The 18,040-nt window shown below is 42.1% G+C and overlaps 1 protein-coding gene across 14 annotated transcripts in view; it reads left to right on the forward strand.

Moving 5' to 3' along the window:
- The window catches only part of LOC144804990 (V-type proton ATPase 116 kDa subunit a 4-like), a 6,844,636-nt gene that overhangs the window by 4,981,478 nt on the left and 1,845,118 nt on the right, over positions 1-18,040 (forward strand). For all 14 annotated transcript variants that reach the window (XM_078671938.1, XM_078672103.1, XM_078672267.1 and 11 more), the window contains one exon: positions 15,416-15,532. In XM_078671938.1, the coding sequence (XP_078528064.1) occupies positions 15,416-15,532 (117 nt within the window). The remainder of the gene's footprint in view (positions 1-15,415; positions 15,533-18,040) is intronic.

The raw sequence follows: 18,040 nt of genomic DNA on the forward strand, positions 1-18,040 counted from the left end.
GGGGCAAGGATACAACCTTGACGCACACCCTTTCTAATAGCGAAGTTTCTGGTTACGCCCAGATCCTGAGAATACCTTACGTTGGCACTAGTGTTACTATGTAAGTCTTCAAGGAAGTTAACAATCCCAGTATCAACCCCCCTTTCCCTCATGGACTGCCAGAGCCTTCCCCTGTTTACACAGTCGAAAGCGGATGACAAATCCATGAAGGTAAGGTGAATTGTACCCGTCCTTGCTACAGTATACTTACTTAAGATTAAGAAGAGATTAAGGCACTGTGTTATAGTCGAACGCCCACCGCAGAAGCCATACTGAGCAATAGACATGATGTTATTTGTAATTGCCCAGTCTGGCAATCTCTGCAGTATTATTCTTCCTGCTATTTTGACCATAGAATCTATTAATGAAATAGGCCTATAGCAGAGTGGGCTACCCCTATCCCCTTTCTTAAAGACCGGGACAATTGTGGAAACACCCCATGAGTATGTGCAGCCAGCTGACGCAGCCGCATTAAAGACCGCCTCCAAGATTGGTGCCCAAAAGCTTGGATCCGATCTATACAGATCAGGGGGAATCCCATCCGGGCCCGGTGCTTTCCCAGCTGTCAATCCTGTTATTCCATCCAGAATCTCACCTCTTTCAAACTTAATAATACTATCCCTTTCACAGGGTGGATAATTGGGGCTTTCTGCCGGCGTGCAACTATATAGACTTTTAAAGTGGTTTACCCACTCATCCTCGGTTATACAACATTCCAAACCATCCCCAGGCACCTGTACCAGAAAAGGTTTCTTTACCAGTGCCCAAAATCTGGAACTACACTTTAAGGTATCAGGGTTTAGGATCTCGGTCCAAGCTTCGTGTCTTAAGTATGGCAATAACAGATTTATAATTTTTCCTACATTCTTGCACAGTCGATTTAACTCTGGGATTAGCTCCCAGAGCCAGCCTTAAATTGCGCGCTGCTTTAGAGCATTCCTGGTTAAACCATCTAGGACCCCTGTCATCTGCATTTTTGGCAGGGGCCGTCAGCAGTTGAGAAACTTTATGCGACAAGTTGTGAAATGCACCCAGGACTCTAGTTGGTTCATTCCCAGCTGTTGTACAATTCAGGATTTCATCTGTGCAGGTATCTGTTATATTTTTGTACAGCCGCTCGGCATCGACCATCTAAGGCAACGTCTACCATCGGTTGTGCTGAGTCTTCCAGGGACACCCTTCCGTGTTTCCTTAACTACCCAAGGACCATTCAACCGGATGGTGAGAGGATTATGATCACTAAATTCATTGTTGCTAATAGAAAACGAATCCACAAAGGACTGCATTGACAATGTAAGTAGCATATAATCAATAAAGGTTCGACGTCCATGCCCTTTAAAAGTGGGGATATCAAAACACTTGGTAGGGTCCCTCAGTTCCATAGCTACTGTTAGATTTAGATCATTCAAAAGATCATTAAGTAAATCCCCTTCAGTAGTGTGTTCCATATGTAAACCCTGTGAACGTATACATTGCACATCCGAGATACATTTTAGCAGAAGATCACCACAAGGGTGAACATTAAAGTCACCCATAATCAAAAGGTTGTGAATACATTCATCCATAGAAGCGGAGATAAAAGCATTTAGTGCCGCTACTTGACTCAGATCTGTGCATAAATTTATACCATTATAAAAATTGACCAGACCTGCCAAACAGTTATCTTTAGTTAGCATCAGACCAATAATGCCTGGATTATCCGTCTGAATTCTGCTTATATTACAGGGTAAATCAACAGAAATAAATGTGACTAATCCCCCCTTCGGCCTACCACTGCTAGATGGAGACGCAGGAACATAGAATGATTTATAGCCCTCATGTAACATAACTGGTGCTATGTAAAGCGCTCTGATACCTGATTCGGTTCGGGTCTAGTTTGCGATATATAAAACTCTGCAAAGAAAAAAAAAAGGAAGAAGTCATATTCAGTTGACCAGGTCTCTTGAAGACAAATGATCTGATATTGCTTGATAAAATTGATCCAGTTACAGTCTCCCAGCTTTGAAGCTAAGCCCGCAATGTTCCAGCAAAGTACATTACTGCCATTCCTTATGTCCACAAGAGTCCCTACATGTCCTTCATCTGCCACTTGATCATTATCCTGCCCCACACACCCCTTACGTCAGTCACACGCCTCCAGGCCAGAGAGCAGATCAAAACTATTTCGAGTGTCCACATTGAGACCATTCCCACAATGAATACCAGCATTATAACTAGTAAATGATTCCACATTAGGAACATTCCTGCGATGAGCATTAACATTATACAGATAAGAGGTCTTAACTGCCGGTATCAGGGACTGAGGCTGTGGTCTAATTTTCCTAGGAGCTGAGTGGACTTCATTCAAATAGGCATAACAATGTCCAAGTGGACGGACACAAACACTATTCGTATTATATACTAGAGAGGCCGCCCTTAATAGTACTGTTGCCATATGTTGCGGATGCCTAAAGTTAACCAGAATACAGTCCCGCTAGTGGTCTTACTGGACAGCCCAATTCAGTTCACCCTACGTGTTGTGAGAATTTGATCAGAGAATTTAGAAGGAAAGCCACAATTTTGACTCAACCACTCAACTGTTTTATTTTTTAGGGAATCGTGAGACTCCCCATATGGCTGGGCAGAGAAATCATCAATAGGCGGGACATTCGTTAGGACCACCACATAGGGAGCACAGTAAGGTGGCAAGTTAATGTAACGACTTGTCCTTGTTTGTATAGAGTCGGGCCTGCCTTCAGACTCTACTGTGGGTTGTCTACGCTGTTCAGTTACTAAAGGTTTGGCAGAGGAAGCAGTTTCATTAGCAGGTATTTGATGACTGATCAGCTGCTCTTTCTCTCTCACAACACTCTGGCCCTTATCCGCTGCCTTAGGTGGAACAGCTGCGGCAGTAGCCAGAAATGCTGAAACGAATCCACCCAATCTATCCACTTCTAACGACACAGTGTCCAGCTTGGTGGTAAGCGGTCTCAGCATCTCTTCTATTTTAGCCTCTATTTTTGCTACTGTTGAGCTCATAAGTAGGGTGAATTGTTCCAAATCTATAAGCGTACCCCCCTCTTTATGACCATTCTCAGGGCAGGAACCGGGAATAGGGCCATTGCAAGCAGAACGTGGAGGATCAGCTCTCTTTTTACTATTCTTCCCCCCACGTTTAGATTGCAGTTTTCTGCATAGTCTCACAGGTCTAGTAGCTGGTAATGTCTGCTCTGATGCTACCAGGGAGATGTCAGAAAAGACGTCAGGAGTTTCCCTGTGTACCTTTGCTACTATAGATTTAGTAGCCCGGTCACTTGCAACATCACTATTTCCCAGTGAAGAGACCCTGGACGGAGACAAAACCACGTCTAGTAACCGTGGTGGGCTTACTAGGCCCAGAGAGGCCCTTATTTCATTATTGATTTGGTTCACTTTTTTAACCAGAAAGTTGTCCATAGTGCCCAGACCAGAGGCTAGCTTATCAGGTTTAGATTTAGACATTACACACCCTTGTCTTTACACAATTAAAAATATATATAGTAATAATGTAACCAGAGCGTTAAGGCACCTTACACGGTTATTTTAAAAAAACATTAAACACCTAACACCAAAGCCTCACAATAATCAATGAAATAATAATCGAATCCAAACCAGGGTCTATGGCCCAGCCCAGTCTCTTCAGGCCTCTGAGGGCCACAGAGGGCCCGCCCTTTGCCCGGGCTTAGCCCGGCACTTCCCGCGTGCGTCCCGCGGTGCGGGAGGTGCTCACTGTTCTTATTGCACCTCCGGGCGCGTGGGCAGCGTCACGGCCAGCGACCTCCCTGGGGCCGCTGGGTGCCCCCAGAGCATTTGTGCCGTTTCCCTCACGGCGTTCACTGGCTCCGGTTACACGACCCCAAGAGCGCTCGGCGCTCACTGTTCTTATTGCGCCTCCGGGCGCGTGGGCAGCATCAGGGCCAGCGACCTCCCTGAGGCCGCTGGGTAATGGAGTCCGCTGGTGAGGACTAGAGCCGTTTCACTCACAGCGTCTGCTGAGTGCCCGGCAAGATGTCGGCCCCCAGAGCGTTCGTGCCGTTTCCCTCACGGCGTTCGATGGCTCCGGTTACACGATGAGCATGGTATTCATTTAGCTCTTAATTAAAATTAAATTTAATGTAATTCATGTTTACTCTGATGAGTGATTGGTTTGAGGACCACTTTTTTTATACAGAACTCTATCCAGGTCCACAAACTCGTATTGGGTTCATCCCTTACCTGTAATGGTCAGTTCTCCTCCTAGCCTCTCACTCTGCTTCTGGGAATCAGGTGCAGCATGGGCAGTCACACTTCCTAGTTGTGATGTCATCAAGCTGCACCTGAATCTCGGATTAGCAGATTTGAAATTTCTTATTTGCAATTAAGGAATCGCAATTTAGGTATTCACATTAATTTTCTGTGAATAATCGGGGATCGCTAAAAATTAGCGGGTTTTACAATTCTCAAATTGCGATTCGCAATGAATCGCATTTTGAGAATCGCAAAATCGGAGTTTGATATATGGTGTAGCGTCAGGCACTGTGGGCCGTATATACGTCACAGACAGATGAGCAGTAAACATTCGGCACAGCTATCTCTTATGTCCTCAACGTTACACGTCCAGCACACCAGGTACACAGGAAAGGCTCTCGATGACTTCCACGTGTGTCCCACAAAGGACCAACAAACCGACATGTCAGCAAAGCGCTCCACTGCGTCGAGTACAATGAAGAAATACATCATTATAACACGATGCAGAAAAGCAATGTCACAGCACAAGCCGCCTAAAACATACCAAATGGTCACACGAACCACTGTGGGACTTGAACTGATGTGAACACACGGCTCAAGTACGGTTATGGATCTGTAAACCAGATGAGCGCCAATCCTGGTTTTGTTACATTTTTTGGAGTCAATCTGGTGAAAAATTGTATGATGTGAAATATAATATAGAGATAAAATAGGTAAAGGGGGCAGATTGGTGGCGTTTGACGACAGCTTTTTTCACCCAAATATTAGTCTACTTGTAACTTACGAGGCTTGGCTCGAACGGCACGTAAATAGAAATGCAGCTGCAGAATTCACGTTCAGTGTCACAGAGCTTCATCCTGTCCATGTTGAAGTAATTAAAGATTTATTGCACACAGGTGCCCTGCAGCAACCGGCAGGGGAATGGATCAGAGGGCAACTGCCTCGCAGAACACAAATCACAAACAACATTCTAAATAAGAACTATATCTAACATGCACGAGGATAATGATAAATACACATAGAAGAGATAGGACCATTTACATTATCCTCCTTATATAAATAAAAAAAAACGAAACAAGAAAAAAAATAAAAAAAACAAACATTAATATAATACAAAGGGAATACGAGCAAAATCTGGCAGGAACAAAACGCTGTCTATTGCTCCTACGCAGGACAGTAGAAGAATGATCCTGAGAAGAAGAAATGTCATCATCATTTATAGATTTTCTTTGTTGTATTTTGTCACATGAATTCCTAACAATTCTAGATACATTCCACCACTGTTTATTGTTCATTCTAACCGCATTACCTTGTATCTTTTCAATGACCATGGGATAAGAAAATTTACAATAACCTTTCTTTTTATGTATTGGAAATTTCACACGCACTATGTCCCCAACAACAAAAGAATGAGACATAGTTTTCTTTCTTGAATCAAAATAAGACTTTTGTTTAATTTGTGCCATGGTAACATTTTCTCTGACTGTAACATCTAAATCAGAAATAGAATCCATCTTTACCCACTTGAACATCCAACCCGGACATACTTTAGAACAAGGTTTCCTCCCATGCAAAAGTTCAAAAGGTGAAACTTTAGTAGACGAGTGAGGTGTGGTGCGATAGAACCACAATATTGATCGTACTGCATTTTGCACATTAAATTTACCCGCTAAAGCCCACTGTACACAGTTGTTAAGTACACGATTCATACGTTCAACTAATCCACTCTTACAATGACCAATACCACATTGTCCCAAATATTGTTCAAATTCTTGGCTCACAAACTGCACACCATTGTCACTGACAATGGTGGAAGGAAAACCCTCACGCAAAAATATGTCTTTTAGAAAGTCAATTACATTTTGTGAATTAGGTTCACCAATAAACCGAACTTCTGGCCATTTTGAATAATAATCAATTGCCACTATGGCAAACCTAGAAGAAGCTGGGAGAACTTTGAATGGTCCAACAAGATCAATGCCAATTTTCTGCCAAGGTGCTACAGGTAGTTCAATTGGTTGCAAAGGAGGAGTTCTGACAATAGTTTTTTTCCGCACCGGAACAAACAGCACATTCACCCACAAATGAATCGACATCCTTATCCATTTGGGGCCACCAAAAATACTCTTGTAGCCTTCTTTTTGTGAGAGTCTTTCCCAAATGTCCCTCATGTGCTCCTTTCATTAAAAGTAGTCTGAGAACATCAGGAGGAATTAACCTGTCACTACGTACCATCAACCCATCTTCAACAGAGAGTTCAACAGAAACCTTCACATAGGTCTGTAACAATAATGGAACATTTTTCACTTTAGGCAATCCTTGCTTCACATGCTTTACAACACAAGAATGTAAATTGTCCTTTGCAAGTTCCTCCCTCCATTCCTTCCCAGTAACAGCATACATATCCTCCAAAACAAGACTAGCAATAAAACACTCATCCTCATCCTCCAAATCCAACTCACTTCCATCATCAACAGGAAACCTAGAAAAATAATCAGCTCTTCCATTCTTATTTCCTGGAATAAAAGAAACATCAAAATCATATTGTAACAGTTTTGTGGATAAACAAGCTATTCTCGAGGTGTGATCTTTCAGTTTTTCACCTGACAAAATAGAGACAAGTGGGCTGTGGTCTTTACGTAGTTGGAAATGTCTACCCCAAACATAGGAGTTACATTTCCTCACAGCCCACCAACATGCCAAAAGTTCCCTTTCGATAACAGCAAAACTTAGTTCAGTACCACGCAAAACTCTTGAGGCAAAACCTAAAGTGTTCTCAACACCACCAACAGATTGGCTAAGAACAGCACCTAGACCCAAACCACTAGCATCCTCAGTTATAGTGCACATAGCACTGGGATCAAAAGGTTTAAGAACATTAGGACAAACCAACTGTGTTTTAATCCACTCAAACGTTTTTTGAGCACATGAGTCCCAAAGGAAAGGAACACTTTTCTTAAGCATGTTGGTGAGAGGTTGAGCTCTCGAAGAATAGTCTGGTACAAATCGAGAATAAAACTCACATAATCCTATGAATGACTTAAGCCCAGTTTTGTCTATAGGAGCTGGACTGTCAACAATGGCCTTGATACGAGCAGGTCTAGGTTCAATACCCTGTTCAGACAAGACATGACCAAGATATTACATTTTTTTCACTTTAAACACACACTTCTCTTCTTTAAGAACAACACCGCTGTCTTGCATAACTTCAAGTACATTGAAAAGAGCTTCATCATGTGAATCACTTGAGTCACCATGTATTAACACATCATCCTGAAAGACAACTACACCTTTGATGTGTTTGAGCATGCCTGACATAATCCTCTGAAAAACTGCTGCCGCAGCGGCTAGCCCAAATGGCATACGGCAATATTGGAAAGAACCAAAAGGTGACACAAATGCTGTAAGGTGTCTTGAAGATGGATCAAGTACGACTTGGTGGTATGCTGATGCCAAATCTAACTTGGAGAACCACTTAGAACCGCGAACCAAACCTAACATGTCAGCGATCTTTGGAAGGGGATGAGAATCGACCCATATATTTTTATTTAAACTGCGAAGGTCAACACAAACGCGAAGATCGCCATTTTTTTCTTCGCAACCACTAAGGGGGACAACCACAATGAAGATTCTATGGGTTCTATGATCCCTTTTTTACACAGTTCATCAAGTTCTTTCTCCAATTGATCTCTGATACTGAAAGGTACATTCCTCAATCTGTGCTTAACAGGAATGGTACCATCCTTGACTTTAATAACATGAGTAAACCCTTTTATTTTCCCAAATTCTTTTCTAAAAACTAAAGGATAGTGTTCAGATAATTTGACAGTAAAATCATTCGATCCAACCACAGAAACTTGATCTTTGGTGCCTGGCCGCAATACCATTTTGAACAACCCTTGATGATACCAACCTAGAATCGACAACCCTTTAATGGCCACGTAAACTCTTCCTCTGAACTCCAAAGAATCTTCAAAGAACCCAGCCAATTCAATCCTTCTCCCTTCATAAGAAACAGGGGATCTATCTGGAGGAATCAAAGAACGAGAGCCCCAGACTTCAGCAAACAATTCTTGGGTAAGCATCGTAATCCTTGCTCCAGAATCGACTAACAAGTTTACAATTTTCCCTCCAATTTTAATGTCAACATAAGGGTCAACACATTCTTCGGCATTAGAAGATGTCACCCACAACCACAACCATGTCTTTTAAATCATCTGGTATATTATTGAGATTAACATCATTACTCTCTGTGATATACACATTCGCAACAGGAGAAGAAGTCTGTTTAACCTCCGAAAAAACACGTTTGCCACTCTGACAAATTTTGGCAAAATGTCCCATTCTTCCACAAATTCTACAGACAACATTCTTTGCAGGGCAAGGTAGACGTCACCACAATATTCTGAAGTAATCGACTACTGACACACGTAGATGTTGAAGTAATTAAAGATTTATTGTGCACAGGTGCCCTGCAGCAACCGGCAGGGGAAAGGATCAGAGGACAACTGCCCCCAGAACACAAATCACAAACAACATTCTAAATAAGAACTATATCTAACATGCACGAGGATAATGATAAATACACATATAAGAGAAACAGTTTGCTACTACAAAAAGCTTTGTTTTTTAACAAGCGTGTTTTCTTAAGCAAAAATATTTTCTGGCGAGTACACATGTAAAAGAACAAAAACAAAATTTAAACAAACATAGAGAGGCGAACCAGGAGGCGATAGAAGTGAAGCCACGAAATAGTCCCACTTCTATTACATTCATTTGTCCTGACATTGCCAAACTGGGTATTGAACTCAGTTCACGAGAACATAGTAGGATGCTGGTAAATGTTGATTTTGGTTTTTATTTTTACAGCACACAAAAGCCCCCAGGGAACGATTCAGAGCACATTGCGGGTAAAAGTATAATGGAAGGGGCAACACTATCGACACACATACATACATATCACATGTAAAAGTATCAATCTGCATTCAACTTATCCAAAACAATCATTCACCCACAAAGATGTTCAAAGCTTTGTGTGTACTGCACTCACGTTACTTTAAAACAAAATATATACCTGAGGTTGTCATGTTTGAGTGTATGTCTGAGGGGTGCAGAAGTGAATAGAGGGATCAACCTACACATATAGCACAGCAAAAAAGGAATCTTTTGTGTGTTTATGTGTGTAGCACCGTCACATAATGGTACACCCTCTTGAGGGGGGGAAAGGAGAGAGAGCGAGAGAGAGAGAGAGAGTGCTCGCACGCTTATACAGTAGAGAAATACAAATGCACTTATATTATTTATATGTAGAATACAGTTACATTAAAGGACTCAGCGTAAGTGCCACGCAGAAATATAGTACAGTGAGATAAAAAGTAATTTAGAGTAACTTAAAAAGATGCCGTTGTATGTGAGGCGGCGAGCTAGCGCACATTCACAAGAGTGAGAAAAAAGATCACTGTGTGCGCGAGTGTATGTTTTAAACACGGAGCACAGCGAGAAAGAAATGTCATTGTGTTTGTGTGGGCGTCATCCTTCTTATGGTGCAAAGTAACAAACATGGGCATTATGTGTTTGGCACCAGTACTCATACAGCACACAGAGAAAGAACCCAAGGCACCATATGTGAGTGTGGTGTCACCAGTGCACATAGACCATGAAAATCAAAGGTCCCTGGGGACATGGGTGGTGGAAATACAGTAATTTGAGCTAATAGGGCACTGGGTTTGCTTCGCTGATGCACACAAAATAAAAGAGCACTGTAGGTGATAGAGGGTGTTTGCGGGGGATGGGGCGTGCCTGCCGTGTTCTGTGATGCAGCCTATGTGGAGTGAGATGCTACATAGGTCAGGGCACGAGGGGTCCACTGCCGTTACCTGTATCTGTAAGTTTTTAGGTCTCCCCTATGCAGCGCGCATGAGCTGCATAGGAGAGAGACCTAATGCCATCAGCACAGCTTTGGGGGCAGAAACGTGCATGCGTTGCATTGCTTGCAATGGCAACGTGTGCACGTTAGGCGATTTCCTTGAAGGAGCGCTCAGCGCCATATGGTGGCGCCATAAGGCCGCCTGCTCCCGCAAGGGAATCACGCAGGCCCCCTTCCCCAGCTGCCGCGGGAGATTTTTTTATTGGCACAGCCCAAGGCTGGGTGGAAAGCTGCAGCCTTTTCTGAGCTGCTGTTTACTTGAACGCGTTCATGGAGGCTGGAATATTATCTTGCCTTTCACCTAGTGCCTTCACACCATTACGTTTTGAAGTGCATGTGTAGGGCGGAGGGTTCAGGGTTGTCTCGGAACAGCGCATTCATCCAAGGCAGGGAAGAGGTCACCCGCGCTGAACTCTGCCCTCTGGCAAATATCGTCCTGGGTGGGGCTCGCGCAGCCCTCGTTGCGTAAGCACGGCATTTGTTGTAGTAGAAGATCAGACCAAAAGGCTCGATTTAGATTGCTACTTCTTGGGTACTTCATTTGTATTCGTGTCGTTGATGGTGAACTGATCACTACTCTGGGGAAAGGGTCCTCCCACCCTGCGTTTAGTGAATTGTCAAAAACTTCAGTGGGCAGATTCCTTGACTAAAATTGCATTAAAATCACTGCACTACTGGCGACTTACATGCCAGAGGGGTTGATGTATTCCTTTATGACAACTCGGCATGTTTTGATGTTTACTTATTGAAAAGGTATTTACATTTGGAACACTCTTTAGTGAAGCCTTTGGAGCAGCAAAATACCTGGGCCACAGAATTACCTTTTACAGCAAGAAAATGGCGATCTTTTGATGGACCGGATACATTTCCAGGTCTGCTTTTTATCACCCAAGCCAAACGGGCTGAAACTTAGCCATGCCCATTCACGTGTTCACTTGAGCGAGATTGCCTCGGTTAAAGATCGGTGGAGTTTTGTACTTTGGTATTGACGTGCTTTAGAGTGGAGCACAGGAAGTTATCTAATACAAACGAGCAGGTACACTGGTATTTCCTAATTAAGGATTTGCATAGCTGAGAGTTCACCCATATTAAACGTGTTAATTGAGTTATCCAATAGCTCCAGATGGGGATATTTTAGTTACCTGCATCCCCAGAGTTCCTTCCATAGAGATCTTTGTAAGGAGATTTCCCTGTCTCTGTTGCAGCTTTGCTAGTGGGAAAGTGTCTGCCTGCCTGATCTAGTGGTTGTTTTTGCAAATAACATTCTAGTCTGATTTGAGCCTGAGATGTTGATGGAGGTAGGGTATATAGCCTTCTGAAGAGAGTGCACTGCGGCGTTTCCAAAGAAGTAATCTGTGAGATGGGGCCATTTCCCCAGAAATACTTTAGGGAAGCCATATAGTTCACTTTAAATTCCTGGAACAATGGTTTAAGGGTGGGCTCTGACAGGTTGTTGGCGCACTACAAGAAGACATACTTCAGCTTTCCCTCTTTCAGTTTAATGTGTTCTGCTTGCCTGGAGAGGGATCCTTGTCTGTTGAATCGCAGGCCCAAAAATGTATAGGAATCAGCAAATGCAATAGTTTCACTGTTTATGCTCTAGCCAGCTCTCCCGCTAAGCCTTTTGGCATGTGCAAAACATTGAGATTTTTATGATTTACACTTCGGTTATAAGCCACTCAGTATAAACCTAGCTGGAGCATGAGTGTTGTAAGCCAATTTATGTTTAATTAAAAATGACTGAATTGTCAGTGTACATTAGGAATTGAATAGCCTCTCCCCCAGCCCCCCACTTTAGGGGGACACACACTGTTATGGAGGTTAAAAGCCATATCAGCCACATACAGATAACAAGCATTGGCATAGCCAATAGGTCTCTCCTTTGGGACCTTATAAGTGTTTAGCCATGCAAATGCTGTTGTACCAATGATATTGTGCTGCATAACTAAATACTTATAAGGTCCCAAAGGCGAGAACTATTGGCTATGCCAATGCTTGTTGTATCTTACCTTGACATAAGAAGACGTGTCATGGACCATCTGGAACATCCTCTCCTGTACGACGCGTTCCTAAAATCGAACTGAAATGATCGAACTGAGATGGAGAAGGTGTGGAACAGCCGGGCAATGTAACAGTAAATTTGTAAAGGGATGGAAGCGTGATCAACGCACTCAACAACTGTCATTGTGCGGTGAATAGCGATTTGCCATATCTACGCTACATTCTGAAATGCTCGAAGAACAGGAGAAGCTGCCTCTGCAAAGTATTACATGACTATGTCCAGTTTGGTGCCAAGGAGGTCAGACAGTGTCAAACTATTACTGGAGGGGTGCGGCAGGAGGGAGGGGCATAACTAGAATGTAATCGAAATTTACATTATTTTATATCAGTGAACGTACAGAATGACATAACATTGTAGCAAGGACTTTTATTGCAAAATGAGTTTAAAAATAAGACTGCGTCTGACATATTCCACTGGCTAAATCTCACAAACGGGCTCCTTTGAAAATATTAAACAACCCATTTAAAAATGCCTCATACCCTTCCTTTGTTCAATGCTCCTATCGTGCCCAAAAGTTACATTCATTTGCAACAACATTACTATCCTCATTCTCTGTGAAAAAATTAAATAATGGCATTAGCACCCCCGCACTTTGCTCTGCCACCTTTTCTGATATCTAGCTGATATCATGGTGTGCCCATTGTGCCCTTGCCCAGCTATGTGCTCGTCTGCTGGAGAATAACTCCTCATACACTTGGTGAATCAAAAACGTACCATTTCATTTATGCTAAGAAAAATCTAGGTTATATTACCTTTGTAACTATTGCACACATATTTCATTTCATCTATTTTCTTGTAACATTTACTCTATACCTGAAAAACTCAGCCAGTAATTTCACGGCACATCCACAACCTCAAAAATATAAATATAAAATATTTAGGAATAAAAAACAAAGCAACTAGTACAATTAACCTGAAATTTTGTACACTAAAATATGTTATGACTACATAATGCGACTGAATATTTGTGTTTCTATATCATACTTAAAAAAAAAAGTAAGAAATATGTTGGTTAACAAAGGTCATAAAATTTAAGCTCGCCCCGGACGTTGGCTGTACCTCAAATGACAGCACGTTTCTTGTCCTGGCGTTTTATTAGAAATTCAGATTGAGTTTTCCTCTTCCTAATACTTCTCACGGTTCTTTTCTGAATTGTGCCCCTGGAATCAATTTCCTCTCTTCTAACCAGCATCCGAACCGCTACTGCTTGATTACCTGAGTGGTCGCCTTCCTCGCTTTAAAATGGCGCACCAAAGGGGAAACAAGCAATGGCAATGCAATAGGACTCGCATTTACGCGAGACCTATTGCATTGAAAGCGGGAGTGCGGGAAGGCACGAGAAGCTGTGAGCACGACCGAGAGTACACGTGAAGATGGCGGGGGGGCCCCAAGAAGTCACGGACTGTGGGAGGTGGGGGAGGAAGGGACGGGAATAAAGTAATCTGTGCAGTAAAGGGGCCAATAGCCATGGAAGGATACAAATGATTGACAGGGCTGTCCTGGGAAGGGACTAACAAGCTTAAAAGCAATCCGAAGGCAGCATTTATGACCTAAGTTGATAAGACCCTTCTTCAATGGCAGCAGTTGGAATGCATCACAAAGCCGGTACTGTGCAGCTAGTTAAATTCGACATTCACCGCCCCAGTGGGCGTAGCCAATTCACAAGCCTTCTGGTCTCTGTAGCTGTACCGATAATCCTCCAGTGAGTCCGTTTTTTGTGGGGCATGCTTAATTCATAATGTACCACAGTGGGGGGATGCACACCTTCTAATCATCCTGCTGCATACTTGCCCCTTTGTATGGAAAAAGTACCTCCCTCGCTGGCGACCTCAAATAACTTCAGCAAAGGAACGCTGCACTTCACAGCGGGGCTCTTCCGCGACCGAGGCAGGCCGCTCAACATAAATCAACACAGAGTTACCTCATGAGGAAGAGCCACTTCAGGTAGGTGAATTCAAATTGCTTCTTTATTGCACATGAAGGCTGACTTGAAACGCGTCTGGCAAGTTTGCGGTTTTATTTTAGGATGACATCTCTCATCTCCTGGATGCAGCCTTCATTAATTTTTCAATAATCTTTTGATGTGTTCTATATTTGAAACTACAGCCTTGAAAAAGTCATCTGTGACTAAACACGTGTTAGCTGTCTTTTTTGTATGAACCTTACTCTTACTGCTACAGCTTGAACATATCAACAATCAAGACTGGACCTGCTACATTAGCAGACCACCAAAGAAAGACTTTGTAGTGCTCTGGGCTCATTAATGGATCACATTCTGGAACAAGAGCCGGGAAAAATTATGGATACTGCCAAAGGGAAACACTTGCCACTCGAAAGGCTCCCATCTTACCAATGTGCAAAATATCAAAGCCTGGGAGTAGATCCGTGGGAGTCTAATGCACATAACTGCGGGACATATTCCTATGACTCTTGACGCATTTAAAGTACACATCTTTCAGATTCAGAAACTTGCTGCATAAATGATCTGAATTAACAATTATAGATCAATAGCTCTTATTCACTTATACAACAATGAAAAGTTCTGGATGGCGGGAATCCTCCTCTATGTGAATGCTTCGAATGGTTTCCACTCCTTAGCAAATTCCTCTCTACTCTCCTTTACTAACTGTTTTTACCTTAACACTGGTCAATGGACTTCAAGCTTAGTATCAGTACCCTAGTAACTATGCAATATTTATGCCGTCATTATTACTAAGATCACATATAGGATATAACCATCTGGAAATATTCTACCCTTTCCCCGACCCAGCTGCCCACTAATTCGAGTGTATGTACGCCTGAAGCTCAAGTATGTTGACGCTTGCATTCTAAAATCTTTGAAAATATTAATGACTACCTGTGCACTGTGTTGTTCTGGAGACTATGGTCCTGGTTTTTTTTTCAATGCAGCCTTCGTCTTTATGTTATTAGGAACTGAATATGACAATCGCTATGTATATATTTTGCACATGCTCAAATGAACATATATAGGAACTTGATCTTCGAAGTGAAGAAATCTTTTTTTATGTCTGTAACACAACCTACCAAAGTAGTGTAATTCTGTAACTTTTTTTTTTAGAAATGAATGGTGTTATCTTTCTTGCAATTGTAACATACAATTTATGTTGCTTTTCTCAAAACAGACATCTGAAATATTGAAGCTTGTTACAGTTGATTCAGAAGAGTTTTGGTACCCCAAGCCGAAACGCTCTTCACTGAAGGAAGATGTACTTGATATTTATAAAAAGGTTGAGGAGCAGGTAAAGGAAGAAAGCCCATGGTGGAAAATAAATAAATATATTTATTTATCAGTTTTTTTACGAGTGAAATAAATATGATTTTTTTTAAGGTTTGGCAATCTTTTAACGAATACATATTAACTTGGGGGCATATTATCAAGGGGGTTTATCTCCGCTTTTTGGCTTTAAAAGCGAAGAAAGCGGAGATAAAATTATCTCCCTATTACCAAGCTGTCGCTAACACCAGTTAGCGACAGCTAATAGGAGATAGCGACCATCTTGGGCCCCGCTTTGCATGTCAGTGATATTTATCACTAATGACATGCAAAGTGGGCGTGCCAAGATGTTAGCGACTGGAAACAGTCGCTAACATCGCTATCTCCTATTACCAACTTTTGGAGATATTCGCGCTAAGCGCGAATATCTCCAAAAGCTAACACCTGCCCTGAGCAGTTCTTAGCCATGTTATCCAATGGGAGGTGGATAACATGGCTAAGAGCATTTGCTCGATAATGCATGAATATCGCTGACTTTTCAGCGATATTCATGCATTGCGGGAGTTTTTTATCGCATTTGCGATAAACCTTGCTAATAGCAAGGTTTATCTGCGATAAAAATCGCCGATGTGCGGCGATAATTTTTGTCTCTAAACAAGTTAGAGACAAAAATTATCGCTAGTTGTTGGTAATATACCCCTATGTTTGATATTTAGGGATCGATGTATAAGTGCTTATGAAAGAATAACCGAGCAATAGGACAATGTCTGTAAAATGCATTCTATATTTTGAGGAGAGATAAGGATGCAAATACTTTGCCAGTCTCTGAGGAGAATATGTCTCTGTTTTAAAACTTGTAATCACTCTGAAAAATAATATGCAAAGTAGACTTTGGCTGATTTTACACAGTAAAGTAATTCTCTTCTTGTGCAAGCCATGCCAATCGCATAGAAAACAGTCTTGGGAGGAAGCAAGATGCTACTTAAATTAGTCCCACACCCGCATTTGTGGTGCACAAGAACTATGTGCACCCACCAGGACTATCATTTTCAGTACTCGGACCAACAGTCATTTTTCACCTACTATCCCAACTTTCCATATACTGCTGTATGTATTTTACTGTCTCCAACGATTGGTATAGTGATGCAATAATAGGTTTCAAGTCCAAATACAATATGACGGTAATTACCACCTAAAAAAGTAAATGCCCAGTCAGTGTTTTATTTTTTTTATTTTTCAATTTCTTAGCAGCTTACATTTACAGAACATCACAGATTGCTCTGAATTATTACATCAGTAACGCTGTCATCTCAAGGTTACTATTCAACAAAACTATGATGTAAGCTGCTTTCCTATATAAACTGGAAAGAGCACGAGCTCCTGTATTTCCAAAGAACACTGATATAGTGATCATATAGAAAAATAAGGTTCCTTTAAGAATAATTTATTCGTTACCTTTATATATTTACTCATCAGCAAAGATCTCCACCAAATGTCACCCAAACTATCCCAAAACAATGATGGGATGCAAACAAGAAAAACAGACTTCTATTTCTCTGTTGTCAGATATCACATATTCATGAAATTGAGACAGTTGGAAACATAAAAGATGCTCCTGGTGACAGCACAGGACAAGTGAAAAAATTGTGACCAAATGAATAACAAAAACAGTACACAACAAAATGTGCCCATCTACTGGGACCAATTCTCATTAGAATCCAGACAATTTTAACATCAAGGATTGAAAAAAGTAAAAGTCCAGACTAGTACACAATACAATAGCTTGTGGTCAAGGGTGTCCTGAATATGGTGCCAACGTTTACAAACTACTTAATTAGGTTTTACCTGCACAACACTTGCACTGTTCTTGTAAAATCAATTGTATGAAGTATAAATCTTATAGGGACTTACATCTGACCTCACTTTTCATTTATTCGTGTGCTTGCCACTTACATTTCCTCAGTTTCTATTGCTTGTAGCATGCTGCTTTCTGATGTTCTGCATGCATTCTTCTTATCAGTGTCCCATGGCTCAAGTAGTCCTTTTCATCCGCTCTTGTGAAACTCTTTTTTAGGTTTTGCCTGCACAGCGCTGTGCTCATTTGTTGGCCTCTATCTAATCTCCCAGTGGCTGCACGCATTTCAAGCGTACTTGTCGGCTGCATGGTTTTCCCTCTCCTTCACGCCATCCTCCTCTCATTGTAACTCCTCCTTCTTTTCCAGTGTTGTTAGCAGCAGAGGAATTTGTGAAATGACAAGCAGGGGCAGCGTTGGGTTCTTTTCAATGTTAGGAGGCAACATTGGATCCCCTTTCTTTATAGGGAGGTGAGCTGGCCAACCAGTCTAAACTAATGTGGATCATTATGGGAGAGGACGGACTTTCATTTATCTGCCATCAGTTTGTATTTGGGATCGCCTGCCTACAAGGCGGCAGTTCCTCAAGGCAAATTAGGTTGCGAATGCAAACGTGGTGGTTGCATTGCCCATGTTTTGTACTGTGGCCGGTGCTGAGCTCTGCAGCAGCCACCCAAGAC

Source organism: Lissotriton helveticus, chromosome 1_1, assembly GCF_964261635.1.
Source record: "Lissotriton helveticus chromosome 1_1, aLisHel1.1, whole genome shotgun sequence".
Taxonomy (NCBI): domain Eukaryota; kingdom Metazoa; phylum Chordata; class Amphibia; order Caudata; family Salamandridae; genus Lissotriton; species Lissotriton helveticus.